Source organism: Sinocyclocheilus grahami, unplaced genomic scaffold (genome assembly GCF_001515645.1).
Source record: "Sinocyclocheilus grahami isolate Dianchi unplaced genomic scaffold, SAMN03320097.WGS_v1.1 scaffold222.1, whole genome shotgun sequence".
Taxonomy (NCBI): Eukaryota; Metazoa; Chordata; class Actinopteri; order Cypriniformes; family Cyprinidae; genus Sinocyclocheilus; species Sinocyclocheilus grahami.
In genome coordinates, this window is record NW_015505401.1 from 2,219,177 (window position 1) to 2,242,204 (window position 23,028).

General features: G+C 36.3%; 2 protein-coding genes across 2 annotated transcripts; both read right to left on the reverse strand.

Moving 5' to 3' along the window:
- Positions 1-9,892: 9,892 nt before the first annotated feature.
- Positions 9,893-11,971, reverse strand: snx10b (sorting nexin 10b). Its single transcript, XM_016287557.1, has 4 exons — positions 11,834-11,971; positions 11,645-11,745; positions 10,471-10,572; positions 9,893-10,282 (listed from the first exon to the last, which is right to left on the reverse strand). The coding sequence occupies exons 1-4, from the start codon at positions 11,957-11,959 to the stop codon at positions 10,066-10,068; spliced, it is 546 nt and encodes a 181-aa protein (XP_016143043.1). The 5' UTR covers positions 11,960-11,971; the 3' UTR covers positions 9,893-10,065.
- A 2,355-nt stretch (positions 11,972-14,326) lies between these two features.
- LOC107596654 (chromobox protein homolog 3-like) lies at positions 14,327-18,101 on the reverse strand. Its single transcript, XM_016287436.1, has 5 exons — positions 17,893-18,101; positions 17,237-17,382; positions 16,979-17,144; positions 16,004-16,161; positions 14,327-15,169 (listed from the first exon to the last, which is right to left on the reverse strand). Exons 2-5 carry the CDS (start codon positions 17,374-17,376, stop codon positions 15,052-15,054), a joined length of 582 nt encoding a protein of 193 aa, XP_016142922.1. The 5' UTR covers positions 17,377-17,382; positions 17,893-18,101; the 3' UTR covers positions 14,327-15,051.
- Between the last annotated feature and the right edge of the window lie 4,927 nt (positions 18,102-23,028).

Consider the following 23,028-nt stretch of genomic DNA (forward strand, 5'->3'; position numbering starts at 1 on the left):
GCTTTAATCATCCAGTTTCATCCAGGTCGCCAGTAAGAAACAATGGAGCGTGCTCTGCTGGACAAACTAAGTAATTACACCATTTCAAGCATTTTATCTGCATTATATGTTCTGTAAAAAAAAATTCATATCGGCAGCATATTCGCCGCTACGATATATCGGCGACAGGCTCATATCGGCCGATAATATCGCCAAAACGATATATCGGTCGGGCTCTATGAATGTACACATCACACAAAGACTAGTCATAGTCTAATAAAAGCAGTTTTATTTTATTTGGAAATGGTCATCTCATGATGGCTGCCATGTTTAAATCACATGGACAGCTACTTGTTTTATGTCAATAATCTTCCTGTTACTGGATTCTTTTTCAGTCTCAGAATACATTACACACTGAATGGCACATTTCTACATTGGCGTTACGAAATGTTTTCTTTTAGTTGATGCTGCATCCACACCATTAGGTGTCAGTGTACGTTCAAGACAACTGCCATATCAGCCAATGTAATGCTAACAAAAACAAAGCCATATCAGTTATTGGTCGATATTAAGAGATTTTAATTTATCAGTGTCAGTAAACATTAGATGTATAGGTCGATTGATTTTTATTTGTGCATGCTTATTGTTAGGATTGTCACTAATGATTATTTTGGTAATCAAGCAATTGGACGATTATTCAGATTATTAATTGAGTAATCCGATCATTTTTTGTGGTAATAAAAATAAGCAAACAATAGATTTTAAAATGACTTAAAATACACATATAATAGCAACAAAGGCAATAATAATAATTGGTTCAAATAAAATATCAAAAGCAATCATATGGTTTTATTGAACAAAACTGTTAAAATAGACAAAGTGATAAAATGATATAATCATAACTTATGCACATTATGTATTAATTCCTGCAGATGGTGCCAGCAGCCTGACGATTGTTTTTACACTTTGAGGCGCGTTCACACCAAGCACGATAACTATAAAGATAACAATAAGGATATAGTTAAAACAAATCGTTCTCAATATTAAATAATAGCAGAGTCCACACCACCGCGATAACGATAAAGGCACAGAGAAAAGACATCTTTGGAATCACTTTCAGAACGATTTTTTGCCCAGCTGATGAACGATAAAAAACATTGACGCCCAATCAGAATCCATCCTGCTGTAACAAGCTCGAGAATTTAAAGTGGCAGACGAGCGTGCACTGAGAATAAACTTATGACATCATTCACTGGTGTGGACGCTAATATTGTTATCTTTACAGTTATCGTTCTTGGTGTGAATGGGGCTTTACAGCGCAAGCAAAAAAAAAATAAAAAATTGACTAAACATTAATTCCAATTTACACTTAATCTTTAATATTTATGGGCTTACATTTCTGCCACAATTCTACGCGCAAAAGATCATATTTTGAGCGCACAAAAGTGCATTTTGCACACACGCGATCTGAGTTTTGTGGAGAAAATTTTCGTTTCACAAAAAAAAAAGTCTTTCGAGCGCACGGAAATCAATTTTGCATTTAAAATAAGTTTTTGGATGTGTGCAGACCTTCTCTTTTGCGCGTGCAACGTTCCACTAGCTTGCTCACCTGATGTCCCCCTCAGTGCTCGCTAAAGGCCAACTGCTTGCTTGCTCAACACAACCCAGCATTACAATGTGCCATAATTCCAGCCAATCAGAGACCGAGGCTGCTAAATTCTGATTGGCTGCCTTGACAACCAATCACAACATTTCTTGCATTACCTCGACAGCAGAAGAGGAAAAATACAGTGCATGCATAATTATTATGCAAGTTGATATTCTGATCATATTTTTGCGTTTTTCACTTCCAGCCGTCGTGAACAATAATATATAGATTATAAGTGATTAAATACAAGATTAATAGTAGTTATAATTATTGGTAAAATGTGCTTGGAAAAAAATATGATCAGAATATCAACTTGCATAATAATTATGCATGCACTGTATATTTCATCTTCTGCTGTCGAGGTAATGCAACAAATGTTGTGATTGGTTGTCAAGGCAGCCAATCAGAATTTAGCAGCCTCGGTCTCTGATTGGCTGGAATTATGGCACATTTGTTGGCATTTAGCGAGCACTGAGGGGGGCATCAGGTGAGCAAGCTAGTGAAACGTTGCACGTGCAAAAGAGAAGGTCTGCACACATCCAAAAACGTATTTTAAATGCAAAATTGATTTCCGTGCGCTCGAAAGACTTTTTTCTTTGTGAAATGAACATTTTCTCCACAAAACTCAGATCGCGCGCGTGCAAAATGCACTTTTGTGCGCTCAAAATATGATCTTTCGCGCGCAGAATTGTGGCAGAAATGTAAGCCCATAAATATTTGGCCACTTTTTATGATAGAAATGCTACAGCCGTGTCATTTCTTGAACAAAACAGACATCATGTGGACATCAAAATATGCAAAGTCGCCATGAACAGTTAGGTTTAAAAATGATTTACCTCTGATAGAATGGTTTACATTGTTCCCAGATTAACGTTATAAGCAACCCAGACTTGTGCACACATGGAATTTGAGATGGTCCGCGCATGTAAATCATAACTGTTTGTGTGGAGCATCATTGACAGTGAATGGATCCGAGATTCATGTCACGCATATAGGCCTAAATAAAGTGCATATTAAACCAGCGGCTGCATATTCACATATTTATTTAATTGAAACGCAGCCTTTGTGAATTCAGTAGCACTATGCTAAACGGTCTAATAATGCATTTTATGGATTCTCTACTTCCGGTATTTAGATTACCTTCGCTTTCATCTAAGGTTAAGATGAATCTTTTGAAAACACCATAAAATGTGATCTTTAGTAAATCTCAAAATGAATATCCACTTTTTATAGTGTACATTATAAGTAGCATCGAAAATTATTTATTTTAGTTTTTATTATTATTGTTTTTAATGTATTTTGGCAAAATAGTATAGGCTTTTGTTTTTAATTAGTCACTTAACAGCTCGGTACCAGCAAGAATTCTCAAATCGAGACATTTATAATTGTACTTTTTATAGTTTTCACATGCCTTCGTGTTGTCTACATGGGTTGCATCACTTTATTTATGCAGCTTCAATAACACTACTCTTAAATTAAATATGTACATACTGTAAATATATAATAAACCTAACAAAAGAAAATTAGAATGAAATAAAGATTCACTGACCCTGATTCTCCAATATATTTATCTAAAATCGTATTCTTGACCACTCTAGATTGCTACTGACACCAGCATAATTCTCACTGTAGTCACATTCAACACCACGGGTCCAAAGTGTGTGGATATAATTTCTCCCCCACATGTACGACGTCACATCAGGTCGTACTGAAGGAATTCCTTCTGAAACAATTACCTGAGTGTTAAGCCCTGGTTGTGTGGGTATTATACGAGTAGCAGGTGTGGTAATTTGAGTCATTTGTGGCAGCGTAATGATGAATGGTGTCAGGAGTAAACAATCAGACCGAGGGAAGTGGATCTACTGCAGAGTAAGGAGAATTTAGTTTCATCATAAAATAATTCTCCCTTCCTCTATTTCACTTCGACACTTTTATGCTTTTTTTATTTTCTAGCTTATTGCGGCCGTGGGCCACGTGCTGATTTATACGGTCTGGCAGGGATACAAGGGACCCTCAAGAGACCAGGCCCTCCCTCCCAAAGCTCCACATTCTCTCTCTCTCACACACACACACGCATAGAGCTCACCCACTGGGCACTTCCCTTTTCTTCCTCTAACAAGATATTAGTTTGGTGCAGTTCTGGCACTGCTATCCATCACATCGAGGGGACTGTGTGAAACAGTGCGCCTTTAAGCACTGCACGCACTTATTTAAAATGTGTCTGCAGAAATCGGTTATGCCCATTCATTCAGGAACAGGTTACAATGATGCCATTTTAAGGTGGTTTCCTCTAAGGGGCTCTTTGTCTCAATAAATGCAATACAATGAGCCATAGATGAATAGCGACAGGTTAGAAGTGAGTTAAAATGTTTTGTAATGAATGTGATTTAAGCTGAATGTGTGAAGCAAAATCCATATCTGTTTTTTGTGATTCAAAGCAGGTGAAGGAGTGCTGATTAAACAATGTATACAACATATAGTTCTGGTTCTCAAATCAGACTGGTCGAAGAGAGAGGTATCTGATTGAAGTGCTGCTGTAACAGTCCAAAAAAACTGGGACTTTTCGTTTGTTTGCTGCTTGTCTGTGATTCAAGTCTGTGAATTTGTGGTGGACTTTTTTTAGGTGACTTGGCAGGTTACGAAGATACATCATTAGGTGGTGACAAGAATGTGAAATGATTCAAAACACTGATTCACTAATTCATGAACCACATAGCTCTCTGAGTAGGTACTTCTTTTGAATAAGCAATTATTTAGCAACTGGTAAAAAAAAATTGACAGATGTGTAAAATGGTGTACACTCACATGAGATAAAGGCTCCAGTCATATCAGTGATTTAGAAAAAGCTATGTTATTTAAAGTGTAGTAAGTCACTTAACGGAGGCCACCAGTTTGAGATCACACCACCAGCTGAATACTGCTAACTATATCTCTGCAACCCTTCCTGTTATCGGAAACTGTCAGTTGCGAAAACAAATCATTCATGGGTGAAAAATATGCCTGTGAATAGAGTATACAATAGCAAATGTAAAAGAGTTGCTTTTGCGAGGGGCTACTGTTCATCCACACCACTAGGTGTCAGTATTACATCTGAGATGACTGCTCTATAATCAAGTGCAACATAAAAATTACTGAGTGAACATAAAAACGGTGTACTATTGAATAACTTGCTGTTTTCCCAAAGAATATTCGGTATCAATGGCAAGATATTTTTGTTTAAAGAGGACATTGGATGCAAAATGGTGTTTGCATATAAATGTGTCTTAGCAGTATGTTTTTTTAATCCCCAAAAAACCTAAACAGTCTCATTTATCAGGCCATTTTGATTTTCTGAGCTGTCGAACTGTTGTCTGAGCTGTCAATTAGCATATTTCCGCCCTCAGTCAGTTGTACGCTGTCCGCCATTTTCTGTGCGCTCAAGCAGCTATAATGACAACAATGTCTCGTAAGCAATGCAGGTGCTTTGTAGTTGGATGTTGAAAGTGAACATAGGAGCCACTGAGGGCGCAGTGGATTAGTTTTGTTTCTGATGTTAAAGGGCCATCAAATACACAAAAAAACGGAAGAAAGGGGCAGGGTGAGCAGTAGCTCATTAGCATTTAAAGAGACATGCACCGAAACAGGTTGCTGTGAACAGAGCTGTTTTTGACAAAGTAAAAAGGTGTTGTTTTACATGACCATTGAGGAATTTTAACCAAAGTACGTTGCAGACATTTCATTAAGACCCTAAAGAATCATACCAACTTGTTGAAAATGGGCATCCGATGTCCCCTTTAACGATGCGTTCACCATAGTTTTCTCAACATCATGCGAGGTGATTTTTCCTAAAAAATCTTTTCCAGACTGGAAATAACGGAAGTGGAATAGTGTATCTGCCCTATTCCTGGACCTGGTCTCTGCCCTAAGCCCATAATTGGACTGGTCTGTCTTCAGCAGGTGAATGGCGCTCTCATTTGAATATCAACCATGTCCACATCAGTGCTTTGTCAGAAATCCTGTGAGGAGAACCTGGTCGTGGTCAGTTTATGGTGAAATGATGTTCTGTCCACTTCCGGATTATGGCCCCAACAGTGCTCACTGGAACATTCAGAAGTATAGAAATCCTTCTGTAAACAATGCCATCAGTATGTTTTGCAACAATAAGGTTGTGACGGTCTTGAGAGAGCTCTTTGCTTTTACCCATCATGAAATGTTTCTTGTGTGACACGTTGGTAATGAGACACCTTTTTATAGGCCATCATTTGGGACTAAACCAGCTAATATTAATTTCCACTGACAAGGGGCAGGATTGCTTTCTAATTACTGATAGATTTCTGCTGGTGTCTTGGCTTTCCATGCCTTTTTGCACCTCCCTTTCTTCATTTGTTCAATACTTTTCCCCCCGGGTCATTCCATTTTATTACACAGAACTTAATTTCGTAACTTATTTGTTTTGCTTTCTTTGTATGTATGGATTACTTGGGATCTTACCGACATCTGGTGAAAATTTCATGTCAACAGCACCTTTAGAAATATATTTACTGAGAAAAATGGTGATGTGTTCAATACTTATTTTACCCACTGCATATATAATGCATTTAAAATGAAAAATGCAAATGAAAGTTTAAAAAGACATGAAAATGTATGCTTAAGAGGAATTTATTTAATTGATATTAAATTATGAAGTAAATTTTTTTTATATATATAAAGATTTTTAAGTACACTGCAAGTGCAAATTCAATGCAATTCAAAGAAAAAATCCAGTCAGTACACAGCCATCTTGGAAGTGCATTTAAGTACAGCTCCTGAATAATTAAATGAGGAAAGACCCTCAAAACATTTCAAAAACATTTCAAATCAGCAATAAAGTATGAAATAGATAGTAACATAATCCAAGTGCAGTTTAAGAGTGTTAATGAAATTCTATAAAGTAATTTTTTTTTTAATTCACCAGATAAAGATTTTTCTTTATCTGGTGAATCAACATGATTCACTACTGGATTAAACAACTGAAGGAGCTCATGGAAAAACAGATGCTTTAGGTGTTACAGTATAATTCAAATATCACGTTTCAGTTGTTCTGACTGGCCTGCTTAATAAATAAAACACCTCATGAAAATGTCACAGTAAGGGCCAAACACGTCATCTCGGAAGGTGGACAGAATGACAGGCCGCTGACATTAACAAACACAGCAGCCTGCACTGGGACTCTGCCTGTCAACATGGTATTGCCCCCATACAACCGTTAGAGTGGCTTGTCTGTTTGACGCATGCACACCTCCAGCCTCTTTTACTGGTATTTGTGCGTCCAGTGGGAGTCTCAGGCCCGGTGCTGCCAGTGCTGCTATCAGGCAGCTGAGTGTGTGCAGAGCCTATTAAGACGGTCTCCATCGTTAGAGAGACAGCAGCAGCTGGCCGTCAGGGTTCTTAGGGGAGCCGTGGCGAGTGATGTTCAGGGGGCAGGCGATTAGAGGAACATTTCAACCTGTTGGGCGACTCTGCACATATGAGCCTTTGCCTGCAGTGTGAGAGGTACAAGTAAGACGGGAGGAGACGGGGTGAGGGAATGTCTTTTTAGTGAAAGTGTCAATGTGACTCTTTCTTTAAGCTGAAGTGTGTAATTTCTGTGCCTCTATAGGGTCATCAGATAGATTTGCAAATTCACACTATTGGTGTTGTTGCCAGATCGGACTAAAATGAGATCAAATTAATTAACGATTTAATTAAGAATAAAGCCCAACAAAAAACAATTGGGTATTGGTAAAACATCTATTTTACTGAAATATTAGCACCATAATTTTAGCAACCCACCTTCCCATCTCTCTCAACCCCCAGCCCATAGTTCACAAGCTGCATGTGCAATTAAGAGCTGCTTCATTGCTAACACATGATATAAGACATTTGCAAGTTCGTTTCATACAGATTGTATGTAAATAACATCAGTGTTATTTTTTTTCTGTCATAAAGTATCCTGTTACCATAAGACAAACTACTTCAGTGTGTAAGTGAACTGTGCGAATGAATCAAACCGTTTGAGACCTTTTTGCAAAGCTGTTTGACTGTTTAGATTAATTAGTATTCATGAATTGCTAGTTCTGATTGTAAACAACTGAAAGAAAACACACATGACATTGCGTAAATATTATCATAGAAAATAATTACCAGGCTGTTACCCAGCTAACAGTGAACATTCTCAGAACGTTCTGGCGAGTTATCAAACGTTCTTCTAGCACAAAAACATTATTTAGACATCGTTCATGGAACGTTTTCTGAAATGTAGTTGGGAGATTCGTCTCACTTTTTTTTTTATTGTTACAAGGCTACTTAAAAATATTCAGAGAACATTCAAACGTATAGCCTAACATTCCCATAATGTTTGCAAAATGATAAACTTGAACGTTCTCTTAACACTCGTAAAAACAAAAATGTTTTTAATACATTTAAAAAACAAAATTCTGAACGTTAAGAGAACATTTAGCAATAACGTTTTCATAACTTAATCGGAACATTAGAAAAACGTTATTAAAACACATTTTTATTGACTGGGTAGGCCTATATGGTAATCTCTAGCGGCAGAAAATTCGTAAAATTAGGATTTATTAGTAAAGATTTTACTGGGGTAAAGCATATGCGCATGTGCGTTGAAGAACAGGCTATGTTTTTATGCTATTTTTCTATTCTATATACTTCTGTTATGTGATTACCCTTACCAAAAAGTAGTATACTTCAAGTTTATTTTAGTAAGTATACTTAAGTAAAGTTCAAGTATATTTTAAAGTATACTTTATGTAGTAAGTATACAAATATCAGTGTACTAGTAGTATACTTGTAAGTGTACTATTTCAATACTCATTGGGACTAAATTGGCCCACTTTCTAGTATATAAAAGTATACTTTTAAGTGTACACAACTAATTTACATCAACATGTTTAGTTTGTACTGCAACTATACTAAAAGTGAACTTATAGGTATAGTGATAGTTTACATGCACACTTGAATGTGGATAAGTTTCATAAATAAAAAATAAACAACATTTTGAACAAAAAGCTGAAAAAAGACTATGAATTGGATTCAGAATGATAATCAAAACGTAGATAAAGTTGATCAACACCCCAAAGCTTGACAGTTAGTATTACCTCTTCATTGGTCGACATTACATCAACTTTACACAGTTTTGATACTGTTTTATGTCTGATGATCGTGTTAGAATACATGTGGAAGCATATGTTGCTTGTTTCGGTTTCTTCTTCACTTGTGTTTTTTTGGAAATTATGTACAGAAGATGTGTACTAGCACCCCCTACAGTATAACAATGAAAACACGGATTCTAGGAACACAAGTATAGCTAAAATGTATTTAGACTTTTTCTAAGTATAAGTCAAGTTTACTTAAATGTCATTTTAAGTATATTTCTGAGAAGTACATAAAGCCCATTTCTGAGAAGTACATAACAAGTAGATTAAAAGTATACTTTCCTATTTTTAGTTTAAAAGAAGTATACTAATAGCACACTTGAATAAACTTCTTTTTCGTAAGGGTAGTTATTTTTAAACTGTAAGGCCATACTAACCAGCCACACCATGACCCTTTGTTGTGACCTAAAATATATGTTTGCCTTGATGATTTAAGATATAATTTAGTTTATTGGATAATGCTCGCGTGGCCCTTATTTTAATGGCTATATTTTAAACCTCTTGCGTGTGGCGAAAGAATACCTTTATCCTCCTGTTCTAAAATGTCTTGATGATTTGATGTCCCAGTCAAAGCCTGTGAAAGCAGTGGACGATTTGAAAAAGGGAAAATACTGCTAGCTTTGAGGGCTTTTTCTCTTTGATGAAACGTTTATGATTTTGCAGGTATGAGACGGTCCAGTCATGGAAAGACAGAAGAGCTGCGTCGCTATCTGCTGGTCATGTGTGGCCTCACACGATTGTTAAATATTTATGAGAAGGCACAATTTGTATGACATCCAGACAATGATCTTGTATGGCTAAGTATGGCAATAAAATAGTTTGAGTAGAGATTATTATTAGGATTTAGCTCTGTAAGGTCGTGTTTAAATCACGTAATGTCTTAATGCTCTGTATTTGCTTATTAGGATGGGGTTATTGCGTTTAAGGGACTTCAGACACAAGCATAAATTCCCTCTTGTAAACCTCTCAGCGCACATCTGTAGTTTTAGCAACAAACTGTCTTCCACACAGGCCACATTATGCTTTTATACATTCACTTGATTGCCAAGGAAGACATTAATGTGTGTCCACATGTGGTTTAAATAATTGAATTTATTAGGTTATCTTCATCAATACAGAAAGTATGAGTGCGAGACAAAACAACACCGTTTCAGCAATGATAGTAACTTTTTTCCTGTTCCATTGTCTCTCCTCATGTGCTGTAATCTTCATTGTTGAATATTGTTCCTCAGCAATGTCTTTATGTTTTTAGTAGAAAAGAGTCTATCACTCTGATTCACAGTGCACATCGTCCTCTTCTTCCATGCTCCCTTCAGATTGAGATTCAAAGCGTTTGTTTCCTGAGCCGGAACTGTGAATGGCCTCAGAGACAGTGTAGCGACTTCGGCCTTCAGCACAGGCCTCGATTTTTTTCACACTTAGTTGGGACTGTAGGAAGAGATGTAAGCAGCTGTCGGAAAGCAGCACCGGGCTGTGAACCACCCTTGAGGATGTAAGTATATACAGTAACTGATCACAGAAACCATAAGCATTTCAGTTACTGTATTTTTTGAGATTCAAGAGATGAAATACTGAGATACGTCACATGTTCTCAAGCTAAACGTATTCTTTCAGTCATGGTTTTATGTCTGTTGTATGTATCTTGTTCTTTAGTTTTATTTGGATACTTACTCTTCTAGAAATTTCCTGAGCCCTTCCATACGGGCTCCGATCTCTCTGGCATTGTTGAGACTGAAGAACGGGTTTTTTGGAGGAAGTTTGGGTAGATGTGTTCTGCAATTCAGAAACAACAACAGAAGTTGAGTTTTCATTTGTCACATAGAAAATTGCTCAATGAGTGAAACTTTAATATGTCTAAAATACAGCTGCCTAATATGGTAATTAGCAGTATTGTTAACTAAAATGTATAAAATGTTTCTGTTTATTACAATAAAGCTGAAATAAAATAAAAAGGTAACACTTTAGTTGGGGGACCAATTCTCACTATTAACTAGTTGCTTATTAGCATACATATTACCGCTACTAGTAAGCATATATTGACTGTTTATTAGTATCTATAAAGCACATAATGCCTGACCATATTCTACATCCCTAATCCTACCCAATACCTAAACTTAACTACCTTACTAACTATTAAGAATTAGTAGAAGTAGCAAGGAGTTTATTGAAGCAAAAGTCATAGTTAATAGTTAGTTAATATTGGTCCCCAAACAAAAGTGTGACCAATAAAGGGAAAACAAATTTGAAGAAAAATTACAAAAATTTATTAAAATGAAAATTGAAATATAAAAATAAAAGCTAATTTAATGAATATTTATAAATACTAAAATGGTATATAAATAAACCTAAAACAATCCTAGTAATTCGCAACAATTAGTAATTTGTATTTATATTAACTGGGATACAAATTGGGTCAAAGCGATGTTCAAATTAATTAATTTTAATTAATTAAAAAAAACATAAAAAATGTAATGCGCACATATACAATGACTTCAATACACCTCTACTATGATGATCATGATTTTAATTTCTGTATCAAAATAAAAAAATTTTAGAGTGACTTTTTTTATTGAAAAAATACATTCAATAAAATGATTCATTCTTTCATTCATTGTTCAGTACACCTTCTATGATTATCATGTTGTTAATTTCTGTCCAGATAACATAATGCATAATAAAGGATATCAATAAAATTGATATACAGAGGGTTTATGTCTAAAAACTTGGGTTTTTCAATTTTCATAGACGCTGTTTTACATCATTGACCCGATTACAAACGATTAACCATAAGTGAACAAATTCTGAACAAAGTAAATAACAATAACAGGATGTAATGGTTACATACATGAGCATAGCATTTTCCTGTAGCTTTTGTCTTAGCCACACAAACTCGCTGTATCTCCGCCGCACACAGGAACTCTTCTTAGTGAAGGCCAGACTGTTTGTCTGAATGAATGTGAAATATAAAGAATGATCAGGAAGTTTCTGCCATCTGTTTTGACCACTTTGTATCATATGTTCTGATTGTACTTACATGTATACAGATTTCATAATCCATGTAAGCATGCCAGAAATCCTCTTTCTGGATGCGAGGATCCCTCACCCACACGCCAGTGAATTCCTGCATAAGTCCAAGAACGCTGGAAAAGACCTCACGCATACGCTCACAAACTCACATTGGACAAGGACACATAACCAGTACTCAGAGGTTTAAAAAAAATGGGAAGAATAAAAAGGGAAGTGTTTTCATGAGACATTGGTCTCGTTGACCAACTGGGGCTGATTCATGGGAACTGTAGACTGGGGAAAAACATCCAAGCTCATTTTGTGTCTCTGACGGACAGCGGTGCTTCATTTTTACCAGCCACCAGAGACATAGCAGACTAGCACTGCCATAAACATAAAAGGAGCAGGAAAAAGCAGCTGGAAAAAATGGGTACCATAATCATAACACCTGCATGTTTGAAACAACTAGCAGTACTTAAACAGTTATTCATGTACAGCTTTTCAAACCTCTTGATATTAGATAGGTTACAGGGTTATTATATTTAGCAAAAATTATATATAACATATTCATTAATGGAAATAAAATAAATGTTAACTGAAATAAAATGTTAAAAAAATAATTTCAGCTAGTTTCTAAAGCAAGATTTCTCATTTTCATTTAGTGTAGCAATGTACAAAAATAACAAACTGAAATATGAAAAAATATATAGACAAATGACAAAAAATAAAACAATGAATGAATGAAAATTTTCTGCATCATTACTCCAGTACAAAAGATTTCTATTTTAGATAAATGCTGTTCTTATGAACTTTCTATATTCATCAAAGAAACCTGACTAATAAACTAATAATAATAAATGTTTTTGAGCAGTAAATCAGAATATTAGAATGATTTCTGAAGGATCATGTGACTGGAGTAATGATGCTAAAAATTCAGCTTTGAAATCACAGGAATAAATTACATTTTAAAATATACTCAAATAGAAAAGTTATTTTAAGTAATAAACATATTTTAAAATGTTACTGTTTTTGCTGTACTTTGGATCAAATAAATGCAGGCTTGGTGAGCAGAAGAAACTTCTCTAACATTCTAAAAACATTAAAAATCTGTTCAAAAACTTTTGACTGGTAGTGTAAAAACAAATTTGGAATATTACAATATAAATAAAATTAAATAACAAAATTATAAAAGTATCTCAGTGATACTAAAATAAAACTAACCAAAGGTAGCTACACTCATAGTTATTTGATTTAAAGGGTTAGTTCACCCAAAGCTCATAAATTACTCACCCTCAAGTCATCCTAGGTGTATATGACTTTCTTCTTTCAAAACAAATTCGGAATATTACAATATAAATGAAATTAAATAACAACATTATAAAAGTATCTCAGTGATACTAAAATAAAACTAACCAAAGGTAGCTACACTCATAGTTATTTGATTTAAAGGGTTAGTTCACCCAAAGCTCATAAATTACTCACCCTCAAGTCATCCTAGGTGTATATGACTTTCTTCTTTCAGACGAATCCATTTGGAGTTATATAAAAAATTGTCTTTGATCTTTCAAGCTGTTTCATGGCAATCAGCGGGTGTAGCATGCTTCAGTCCAAAACAAGTTAAATAAAAAGCGCCCATCCATTAAAAAAAAAAAGTGTCTCACACGGCTCCGGGGGGGGGACAAAGGCCTTCTGTAGCGAATCAACATAAATTACTCACCCTCAAGTCATCCTAGGTGTATATGACTTTCTTCTTTCAGACGAATCCATTTGGAGTTATATAAAAAAATTGTCTTTGATCTTTCAAGCTGTTTCATGGCAATCAGCGGGTGTAGCATTGCATCCGTCCAAAAGAAGTTAAACAAAAAGCGCCCATCCATAAAAAAAAGTGTCTCACACGGCTCCGGGGGGGGTAAACAAAGGCCTTCTGTAGCGAATCGATGCGTTTTTGTAAGAAAAATATCCATATTCAAAATGTAATAATCACTTTAATGTAGCTTGGGCTCACTGTTGTACACTGGAAGCAGTTCTGAGCGGATGACGTAGGCGTTGCGCATGCGCCGCTCAGAAGTGACGAGAACGGAAGCGCAGGGGAGAGATCATAAAAGAAACAACGGTCACTAATAATTAAAAGTACAAAACGAGGATTTGTAAAGAAGAATGTCGAAGGATTTCGATATAAGCCAAGAGGAGACTGGTTTTCCTTTGCTAAAGTAAGGAAACTTTGCTTCCTTTGCTCCTGTAAACAAACATTGGTTTTCACAAGTCTCACTGGCGCATGCGCAACGCTGAACTCATTCGTCATCCACCCGGAGCTGCTTCCGTGTACAACTGTTGGCGCAAGTTAGACCATTTTTAATATAACTCCGACTGGATTCGTCTGAAAGAAGAAAGTCATATACACCTAGGATGACTTGAGGATGAGTAATTTATGGACTAATTTTCCTTTTTGTGTGAACTAACCCTTTAAGACACTTTTTACAGACAACTGCAATTTAACATAAGAATAATCACAACACTTCTGAGGTAATTTTAGGTTTATTTAAAGCACCTAGAGATCGCTCACTCGAGATTAAAGGTTAAACAGTGATCTTTACAGAAAACAGGAAACCAGAAGATCGAAACTGCAGGACAAACGCCTTTAACACAAAAACCTCAATGCCCTGTTTATACTACTGCTATGAAACTGACACTGACCTACAACTGAAGTGTTGATGTTCACAAAAACGTGATTGTATAGGCTACATTCTAGAATTTGTTTTGTGCAAATCTATGAATTCACACTAAGCCCTCGCAGATCACAGGATCATCACAGTATAACTTGAATAAGTGCATAACCAGGGGTTAATAGTACGGCTAGTACATCTACACACCAAACAGTTCCTCTCCAACAGGTTTTGTACCATCTGTCGTCATCTCCTATGTGTAATCACAGTTCAGATCATAGTAACAAAGAGGACAGAACGATAAACATCACAAATGAACTTTCAAACAACAGACCAAGAGCTACAACAACATCTGATTAATAAAACACTTAGCGGATTTGTAAAACCATACACTACAGCAGAGCTCTAGTACTCCAGTCACATTTCTACAGATTAGTGTGTTGGGAAGAGCTTCACATTGGAGTGTGGATTCACACACTTTGAATACGCAGTACATCAAACGGTAAACTTATGCCACAGTGTTTGTGTATGTTTAAAGCTGCCAGGAGGTACAGTAGTATCCACTGCTACACATTTCTCTCTCTCATTGCTCGTCTTCTCCATGCCAGGTCAGCTTGTCCTCGTAAAAGCGGATCACCATCTCGGGCCACCTTTTACTGGCCTCTCCGGCTGACAGTAAAGCCGCCTCATCTGTGTTTTTCCTGAAATAAAGAAATGATGATGCGTCTTAATGGACAAATACAGCAAATTAAAAGCACATAATCAGCAGCTGCAGTGGTGGATTAGTGGAAATAACATTGTATACTATCCTTTTTTTTTTTAATGTGAGGTTGCTTTTGATCTTTCTCTCTATTTATGTGTTGAAGAGGAGCCGTGGACATGAAAGGAAAGGAATAGTATTAACATAACAGTACAGTATTAACTAAAACTATTAAAACATTTTTTTTAACCAACTGAAATAAACCTGAAATAAAATATAAATATTAGACAAAAAACTTGGCAAATAACAGAAATACTTAAAAATTGCTAAAAGTACTAAAACGACTAAAACTGAAATAAAAATAAAGGTTATATATTTCAATATTCAAAAAACCTAAATCTAATAAAAAATAATAATTACATATAATAAATACAGTGCATTTAGAAATTACTAAAAGTAAAATATAAAAAACTGATTTAAAATATCAATATATATTTTTAATAATATATAAATCATTTTATTTCAGTTATTGTTTATTTTATTCCAAGTAATGTTTTAGTTTTATAATAACTCTGACACTGTGGAAATGTCAGCACCTGACATCAATGTGCTGCTATTTTGATCAGCTTGTTGCTTTTCTAAACAGTTTGCTAGTTCAGGCAATGTGATGTAAAGCATTAAAGCTATGTTAACATTTAGGTGTGTATCAATGCATGATCTGAGAAAAAAAAAACATTCTATGCATTGATTAAAATACAAAAATGGCATTACTGCATTCAAAATGAATAAAGCAGTGTAAAGAAAGCCCACATATAGTCCAGTGTAGAAATTTTACCACTTGATGAGGAACATGAGTTCTCCTTGTTGGTCTGTGCATCCGATGATGCAGTCTGGTTCTGGGTTGCTGGATTGGCCTGCTGGGATCTCAGCATTGTGATCATCAACCTCCTCATTACCCTTCTCCATGAGCTCCTCCTGAGGCTGCTGGTGAGCCTGCATGATTCCAGACACAGAACTAAAGTATCATAAAGCCTGACAAGAGGGATACATTATATATCACATGGCAAGTGCAATAAACCTGCAGTTTTTGGAGAGCATGTACAGGACTAAAACTCTGTACCAATGGTGTTTAGTCCTGCTCCCCAGAGGGCCAGCCTGCAGAGTTTAGCTCCACCTTCTCTAATAAACCTGAAGACCTTGATTAGCTGGTTTAGGTGTGTTTCATTAGGGATAAACTCTGTGGAAACTTGTCTTGCAGAAGCAAGATTGGACCCATTTGTTCTTTACAATGCACTGACAGTTATTCATATTATGGCAAGTATTTAGCAGTTTGCTAGTGACGTGACATGTGGCCAAGTATGGTGACCCATACATGGAATTAGCGCATACTCTGCATTTAACCCATCCAAAGTGCACACACACAGCAGTGAATACACACACACACACAGCAGTGAACACACACCCGGAGCAGTGGGCAGCCATTTATGCTGCGGCGCCAGGGGAGCAGTTGGGGGTTCGGTGCCTTGCTCAAGGGCACCTCAGTCGTGGTATTGAAGGTGGGAGAGAGAGCGCTGTACATCCCCCCCCCCACACCTACAATCCCTGCCGGTACGAACCTTTGGGTTACGAGTCCGACTCTCTAACCATTAAGCCACAACTTCCCCTTATCTAACATATCTAACAATTAAATTTGATGTATTTTTGGGGTATAAAATGCTTATTTTGAAACACTGTAGTGCGGTAATAGTCCTATGGGAGTGAAAGTAAATTGCACAGCATGTGCACCAGTACAGTATATAAAGACTCTAACCATATTGGCATCCAGCTCAGTTAACTCTTGCTTGGGCTGGACCTCCAGGTCTAGAGACTGACACCCCTCTCGTTCAGTCTCTCCTGAGACAGTTAGGTTTCTGAGAAACTCCTCTATCAGCTCAGGACAATCCAGGTTGTCCTCTGGCTCCCAGGTATTCTCTGCACTGTGGTAAAAAATGACAGACATGTCATATTTTGGGAAATATTCATAATATAATTCTCTGACACACAGGCAACATTTGTTCCAGAAACTCACTTCGTGAAGCCTTTCCACTTTAGATAGTATTCAACTTTTCCATCGTTGACTCTTCTGCGGATGATTTTTTCCACTGCAAACTCTTGGACAACCGTGGTCTCTTCTGCTTTCCTGTTTTTCACATTCTGCTTTTTCCTCATGATTTCCTATTTAACAACACTACATTTAATAATGGTTTCAATACAGTATTTCATATTATAAAGCATTTATGTTATGTTTAGCATTAAAATAAGATCATTTGACATGAAGGGGCTTAGGGAAACTAGTGATGAGAATTTTCAGTTTTTGTTATTATAGGCCTTTAGAGGAAAACTTTACATTACACATATCACATTGTACAAAACTTACATTGTACATAGCATAAACGTTCAACACTGAAGTCGGACATTTTTAAAGAAGCATTTGCCCCTTGAAATGTATGCGTTTGTTTGCTCTTAATGTATCAAGCGATGTCCATCTGACACGAGGAACCAAGGATTTCTTTGATAAACAATGGCAGCCAGTGAAGTCACAGCTTATGTCCATGGCGTATCATTTCCCACGAACTAAACTTTCTTAGTCACCGACCGAGCAGGCTAATGTTATGAATGATTGTTATATTGAATGCTATTCTTTCTATGCCAACTGGTGTGAATTTGGTAAGTGCGCGTGCCCACCTGGCGAAGCCTCACGCGCTACTGTTTATTCCCACTGCAGCTGATTAATGCTCAGTCTGTACAAACAACGCGCTGCATCCACACGGAGGATCAATGCAGTTCAGTACTCGAGCATCGCTCACTGTGTAGCTTTCACGGCCATGGCTTTACTGTTGTGTTTACATAACTTTTCATGAATGAGTCAAATTAAACATGGCCGATTGGGAGAAGGGGAGGAGGTGGTTTCAAAGGGAAGAGGTCATTTCAGGAAAGCCGGGGGAAGAATCCTTAAAGGCGCATCCCGAGAGCAAGACATGGCTGAATTTTTCTGTACACACAGACTGTTTTTTTTTTCAGTAGAAATGTGTCCAGATGGAGGGACCCCACTGTGCAGGCCTGGCCAGCACTCGAGGGGTGAGGAGAGCTGATGTGTGGGGTGGAGATCCGGTCTAACTGGACTCTTTCTCAGCGTGAGGGTTGCTGAGTTTTGGCACGCCACCGTCCCTCGACTCAGGTTACAGGTACGCTCGTGCCGGCCGTGTCAGACATGTTGTTTTTTTGTGGCTTGTCAACCCCATGAACCTTGAACAGATTAGTTTGAGTTCAATTTAATGAAAGTGTTGGAGCTTAATTCATCAAGCAGTTTGTGAAAGGGTCAGCTGATTTACACCAAGGAATCTGACATTAAATACGATCACTTCATCTGTGCATCTCTATCTATCTATCTATCATTAAATGTTTTTTTTCTTCTTCAGAAAATTGAATACCCACCAGAATATTAACTGTCGTTTTTACAATTTAGTCCTGACATTGGAACCTGATGGTCAAACAGAGGTTTATTTTAATTATTTTGTACTAAAATTAACAAAAAAATGTTTTTAATGTATTGAATTTATTTATTAAAGAAAGTAAATTATTTCTTTCTTTACACAGGAATAAAGCATTTTCCACCTCATTTGAACAAATAATAATATTATTGCTACTTATTATTGATTCAATTCTACTTTGGCACAAATTAAATCACTTTTAGATCACTTTTATAGTTTTACACAAATGTTATTGTAATTAGCATTTGTAATTAAAATAGTAATTTCTACTATTTATTTACAAATAGAAGAACAAGGTTTTTTAAAAGGTTAATTAATATTATTTTTATATTTATATATATATATATTTATTATATTGTAAATCAACACTTTGTGAACCACCTTTAAATTAAATTACTAAAATATTTAACTTTCTTAACACAGGAATAAAGCATCTCTTATCTTATTTTTTTTGAACAAATATTATTATTGTTATTATTTATTATTGACTCACTCCTATGCACAAAATAAATTACTTTTCCCCCCAAAAAATAATTCCCACCAATTAATAGCTATTTGTAATTTTTACAACTTCATCCTGAAATTTAAACCTAATTGACAAACAAATATTGACAAATATTACACGTTTCAAGTTAAGTTCATTCAGTTTTTTTTTTTTTTAGATTTGGGAAATCAACACTTTATGTGAACCACCTTAAAAAAATCTTAACACAGGAATAAAGGATCTTTCATCTTATTATTGGAACAAATATTATTGTTATTACTTATTATTGGCTCACTGCTACTTTGGCTTATTTCCATTCTATCCAGTTACATCTTTCATTTATTTATTGAATTTCTATGCGGTCGAAAGAGGCTTGAATTCAGCTTTTCATTGCAAACTCACAATCGTGGATGTGATTCAACCTCAACACATGTCAAAATTCCACCACGGATGAATCCGAGAATCAAGCGAGCCGGGGAATCTCACTGAAAGCGCCTCGCAGTCTTTCCCAGCAGTGTGTTTGTCAAAACTGTGGGTTCTGTATGTTTTACCGGGTATATCTCGCACTCTGCCTCTCCATATCAGCACTCAGATCACCATTATCAGCAAAGTGTCGGCCACACTCAGAGCAGTCATCTGTCATTCTCCTTCTTTTGCTTTGAAAAGCCCAAACCTGACACCGGCTGACAGCCTCTGTTGTTTACCCAACTAGAAGGACACGGGCGATTGTTCAGAGAACATGACACGGCATACTGGGCGGCAATATGGCGGACGGCTGGGCCCCCTCATCAGCCGGCTCTCAGCACCTCCATCAAGACTCAAAACCCAACAGAGTATCAGATTCACGGGCCCATATTTAAGCAATCTGAGGTTCGCATGATGATTTGGGTAAGGGACTGGGGAATTGAGCCAGGGAATTGAAACTGACATTCTGCTGGGGGAGAGACGGAGCAGTTGAGGAAAGACCACCTGGGTAACCTTTCATAGAGCTGTCCTCTGGTGCCAAAACACCCTGGAATAATATTCTCCCTCTTGCTCCGTTTCACAGTCTTGTACTAAGTGCTAAACCAGTGCCAGAACGTTCGTGAGCATATTCAGTTTTAGTAGTTCGATTAAAGGGATAGTTCACCCACAAAATAATTGAAAATTCTGTAATTTACTCGCGTTCATATTGTTCCAAACATATTTGACTTACTTTCTTTTGAGGGAAATAAAAGAAGATATTTTGAAGAAAGAACAGTTTCGATTCCCATTGACTTCTATTGCATGGACAAAAAAAATCAGTGGAAGAACTGAAACTGTTTGCAGCATTCTTCAAAATATCTTCTTTTGTGTTCAACATCTATTTGGAAGAAATGCATACAGTTTTGGAACAACATGAGGGTGAGTACATGATGACAGAATGTGTATTTTGGGGTCAAATATCCCTTTAAACTGATTCAGATTGTTCACTAACAAACTTCTAATACATCTAATGCTATAATCCTAATAAATCATGGTAACACTTCACTTAAGGCCATTATGTGTAATGCATTACAAAGGGTTCTTAAAGGGTATGATGCATTATAATTATTTATAATGTGCTTTGTAATGCATTATATCTTGTTGTAAATAATTATAACCAAATTTAAAATGCATAATGTAACAATGAATTGATGATAAGTGATATAATGTATTTACTGGGGTTACAGTTATTCGTGAGATTGTACAAAGCATGCATAAAAAGGCATACTTAATGCATTAAAACTACTTTTATAATGTATTATACAGTACATAAAGGTTTTAAGTAAAGTGTTATCTAAATCGTTTGTATATAACTTCATTTGTAATAAACACCAAATCCTAATTTCATTTAAAAACTGAAATTTATTAACACATTTTATTTGAAAAAGCACAAAAACATTGATCATATATTGCCAATGATGCTGAAAGGCTTTTGTTGTATGAAACGTGCGACAAGGGATAGTTCAGCCAAAACATATTTTTTTAGAAGATATTTTGAAGAATATCTACTGTCCAAACAACATTGGAGCCCATAGACTTTTAATGAATACAAAATACTATTGAAAATATCTTCTTTTGCCTTGACATGAGGGAGACTCAATAATAACAGAATCATCAGTTTTGAGTGAATTATCCCTTTTAATATTCTCTCCATGTGCATGTATATGTGTGAGATAATGAGAGTTGTTCTGATCACCGAGAATAGAAATGCCTCTTTGGCTTGTGTGCAGAATGGCAACAATGAAAGATTGTTAATCTGATGTCTTATAAAGGTTTCATGGTCATTGTGGGGACTGTGGGTGCCTTTACACACTTGAATGGGGAATTCCAGTCCGTTCTGTCCACAACAACAGACCTGGTGGGAATTGGCAGCTTTCTCACTCTCTCTATTTTGATGTCTCTCTCTCTTGGTCCTTCGTTCCTTAATATATATGTTGTGTGTGTGTGTGTGTGTGTGTGTGTGTGATAGGGCCTTTTGAGAGAGTGAGCAGACATCCTGTGTGTGACAGGGATCACTTTTAGTAGAACACTTCACTCATTTCCCTCCTCCAGCCCACACACAATCCTTTCATTCACTCTAATTAAGACTGAACACTGCGTGTGTGTGTGTGTGTGTTTCTATATCTGAAATGAAAAGATTCAGGTGTTTCTTCCAGTTTCTTATAAAGGTTTCATGGTCATTGTGGGGACTGTGGGTGCCTTTACACACTTGAATGGGGAATTCCAGTCCGTTCTGCCCACAACAACAGACCTGGTGGGAATTGGCAGCTTTCTCACTCTCTTTATTTTGATGTCTCTCTCTCTTGGTCCTTCGTTCCTTAATATATATGTTGTGCGTGTGTGTGTGTGTGTGTGTGTGTGATAGGGCCTTTTGAGAGAGTGAGCAGACATCCTGTGTGTGACAGGGATCACTTTTAGTAGAGCACTTCACTCATTTCCCTCCTCCAGCCCACACACACAATCCTTTCATTCACTCTAATTAAGACTGAACACTGCGTGTGTGTGTGTTTCTATATCTGAAATGAAAAGATTCAGGTGTTTCTTCCAGTTTAGTTGGTTTACTTCTTACCAGACATCGTCTTACCAGAGATCAGGAAAGCAAAAGGCTAAAAAACAATGGTGAATGCAAACAAATAACTGGAATTGTGTAAAATTAACACCTCCCTTATGTTTTCTTGTGTATGTCACTTGGTAGAAGCTTGGCAAAGAAAGCAGATGTCAACATGGGCAGTTTGCAAAACATGACTTCATCTTTGAAAACCATGAAGAAAACTATGCAAGGTAAAAGAAAATATGGGTATACAATAAATGCAGGTTCACTTGCAATCAGAACCACAAACCTCAATGTTTCATGTTGTGAATGTTATTGATGGCCATGAAACCATCAAAATTCAACCAAATGCTCACAATAAAGTTATTTGTGCATTTTTCTTAAGTTCATGTCATGTTAATATTTATGCATGCATGTATTTATTTATTCGTATGTATTACGTTTATGTGATTTATTACAAATCTTTGATCGTAAGGGTATTACTGTTGACTTTTGCATGATACACAATTTTGGCACTGTATTGTCCAATGTCAAATTTGGTTGGCAAAGTAATAAAGCGACAGTGTAATACTTTTATTCAGCAAGGATGCATTACATTTATCAAAAATGACAGTAGACATTTATAATGTTAAAAATTAAAAAAGAAATGTTCTATTTGAAATAGCTGTTCTTTTGAACTTTCTGTTTATCAAATAATCGGATGTGTTTTCCACAAAAATATGACTGTTTTCAACATTGCAAATAATAAGAAATGTTTCCCGAGCTCCAAATCGGCATATTAGAATGATTTC

Excerpts from the sequence above, each read along its gene's own strand:
- snx10b (XM_016287557.1), bottom strand. The coding sequence starts at position 11,959 with ATGCGTGAGGTCTTTTCCAGCGTTCTTGGACTTATGCAGGAATTCACT. Across the intron at positions 11,746-11,833 it reads ATTATGAAATCTGTATACAT|ACAAACAGTCTGGCCTTCAC; the intron begins GTAAGTACAATC and ends ACATTCATTCAG. Across the intron at positions 10,573-11,644 it reads CAGGAAAATGCTATGCTCAT|AACACATCTACCCAAACTTC; the intron begins GTATGTAACCAT and ends TCTGAATTGCAG.
- LOC107596654 (XM_016287436.1), bottom strand. The coding sequence starts at position 17,376 with ATGAGGAAAAAGCAGAATGTGAAAAACAGGAAAGCAGAAGAGACCACG. Across the intron at positions 17,145-17,236 it reads AAGTGGAAAGGCTTCACGAA|TGCAGAGAATACCTGGGAGC; the intron begins GTGAGTTTCTGG and ends TTTTTACCACAG. Across the intron at positions 16,162-16,978 it reads CTGAGCTGGATGCCAATATG|GCTCACCAGCAGCCTCAGGA; the intron begins GTTAGAGTCTTT and ends GGAATCATGCAG.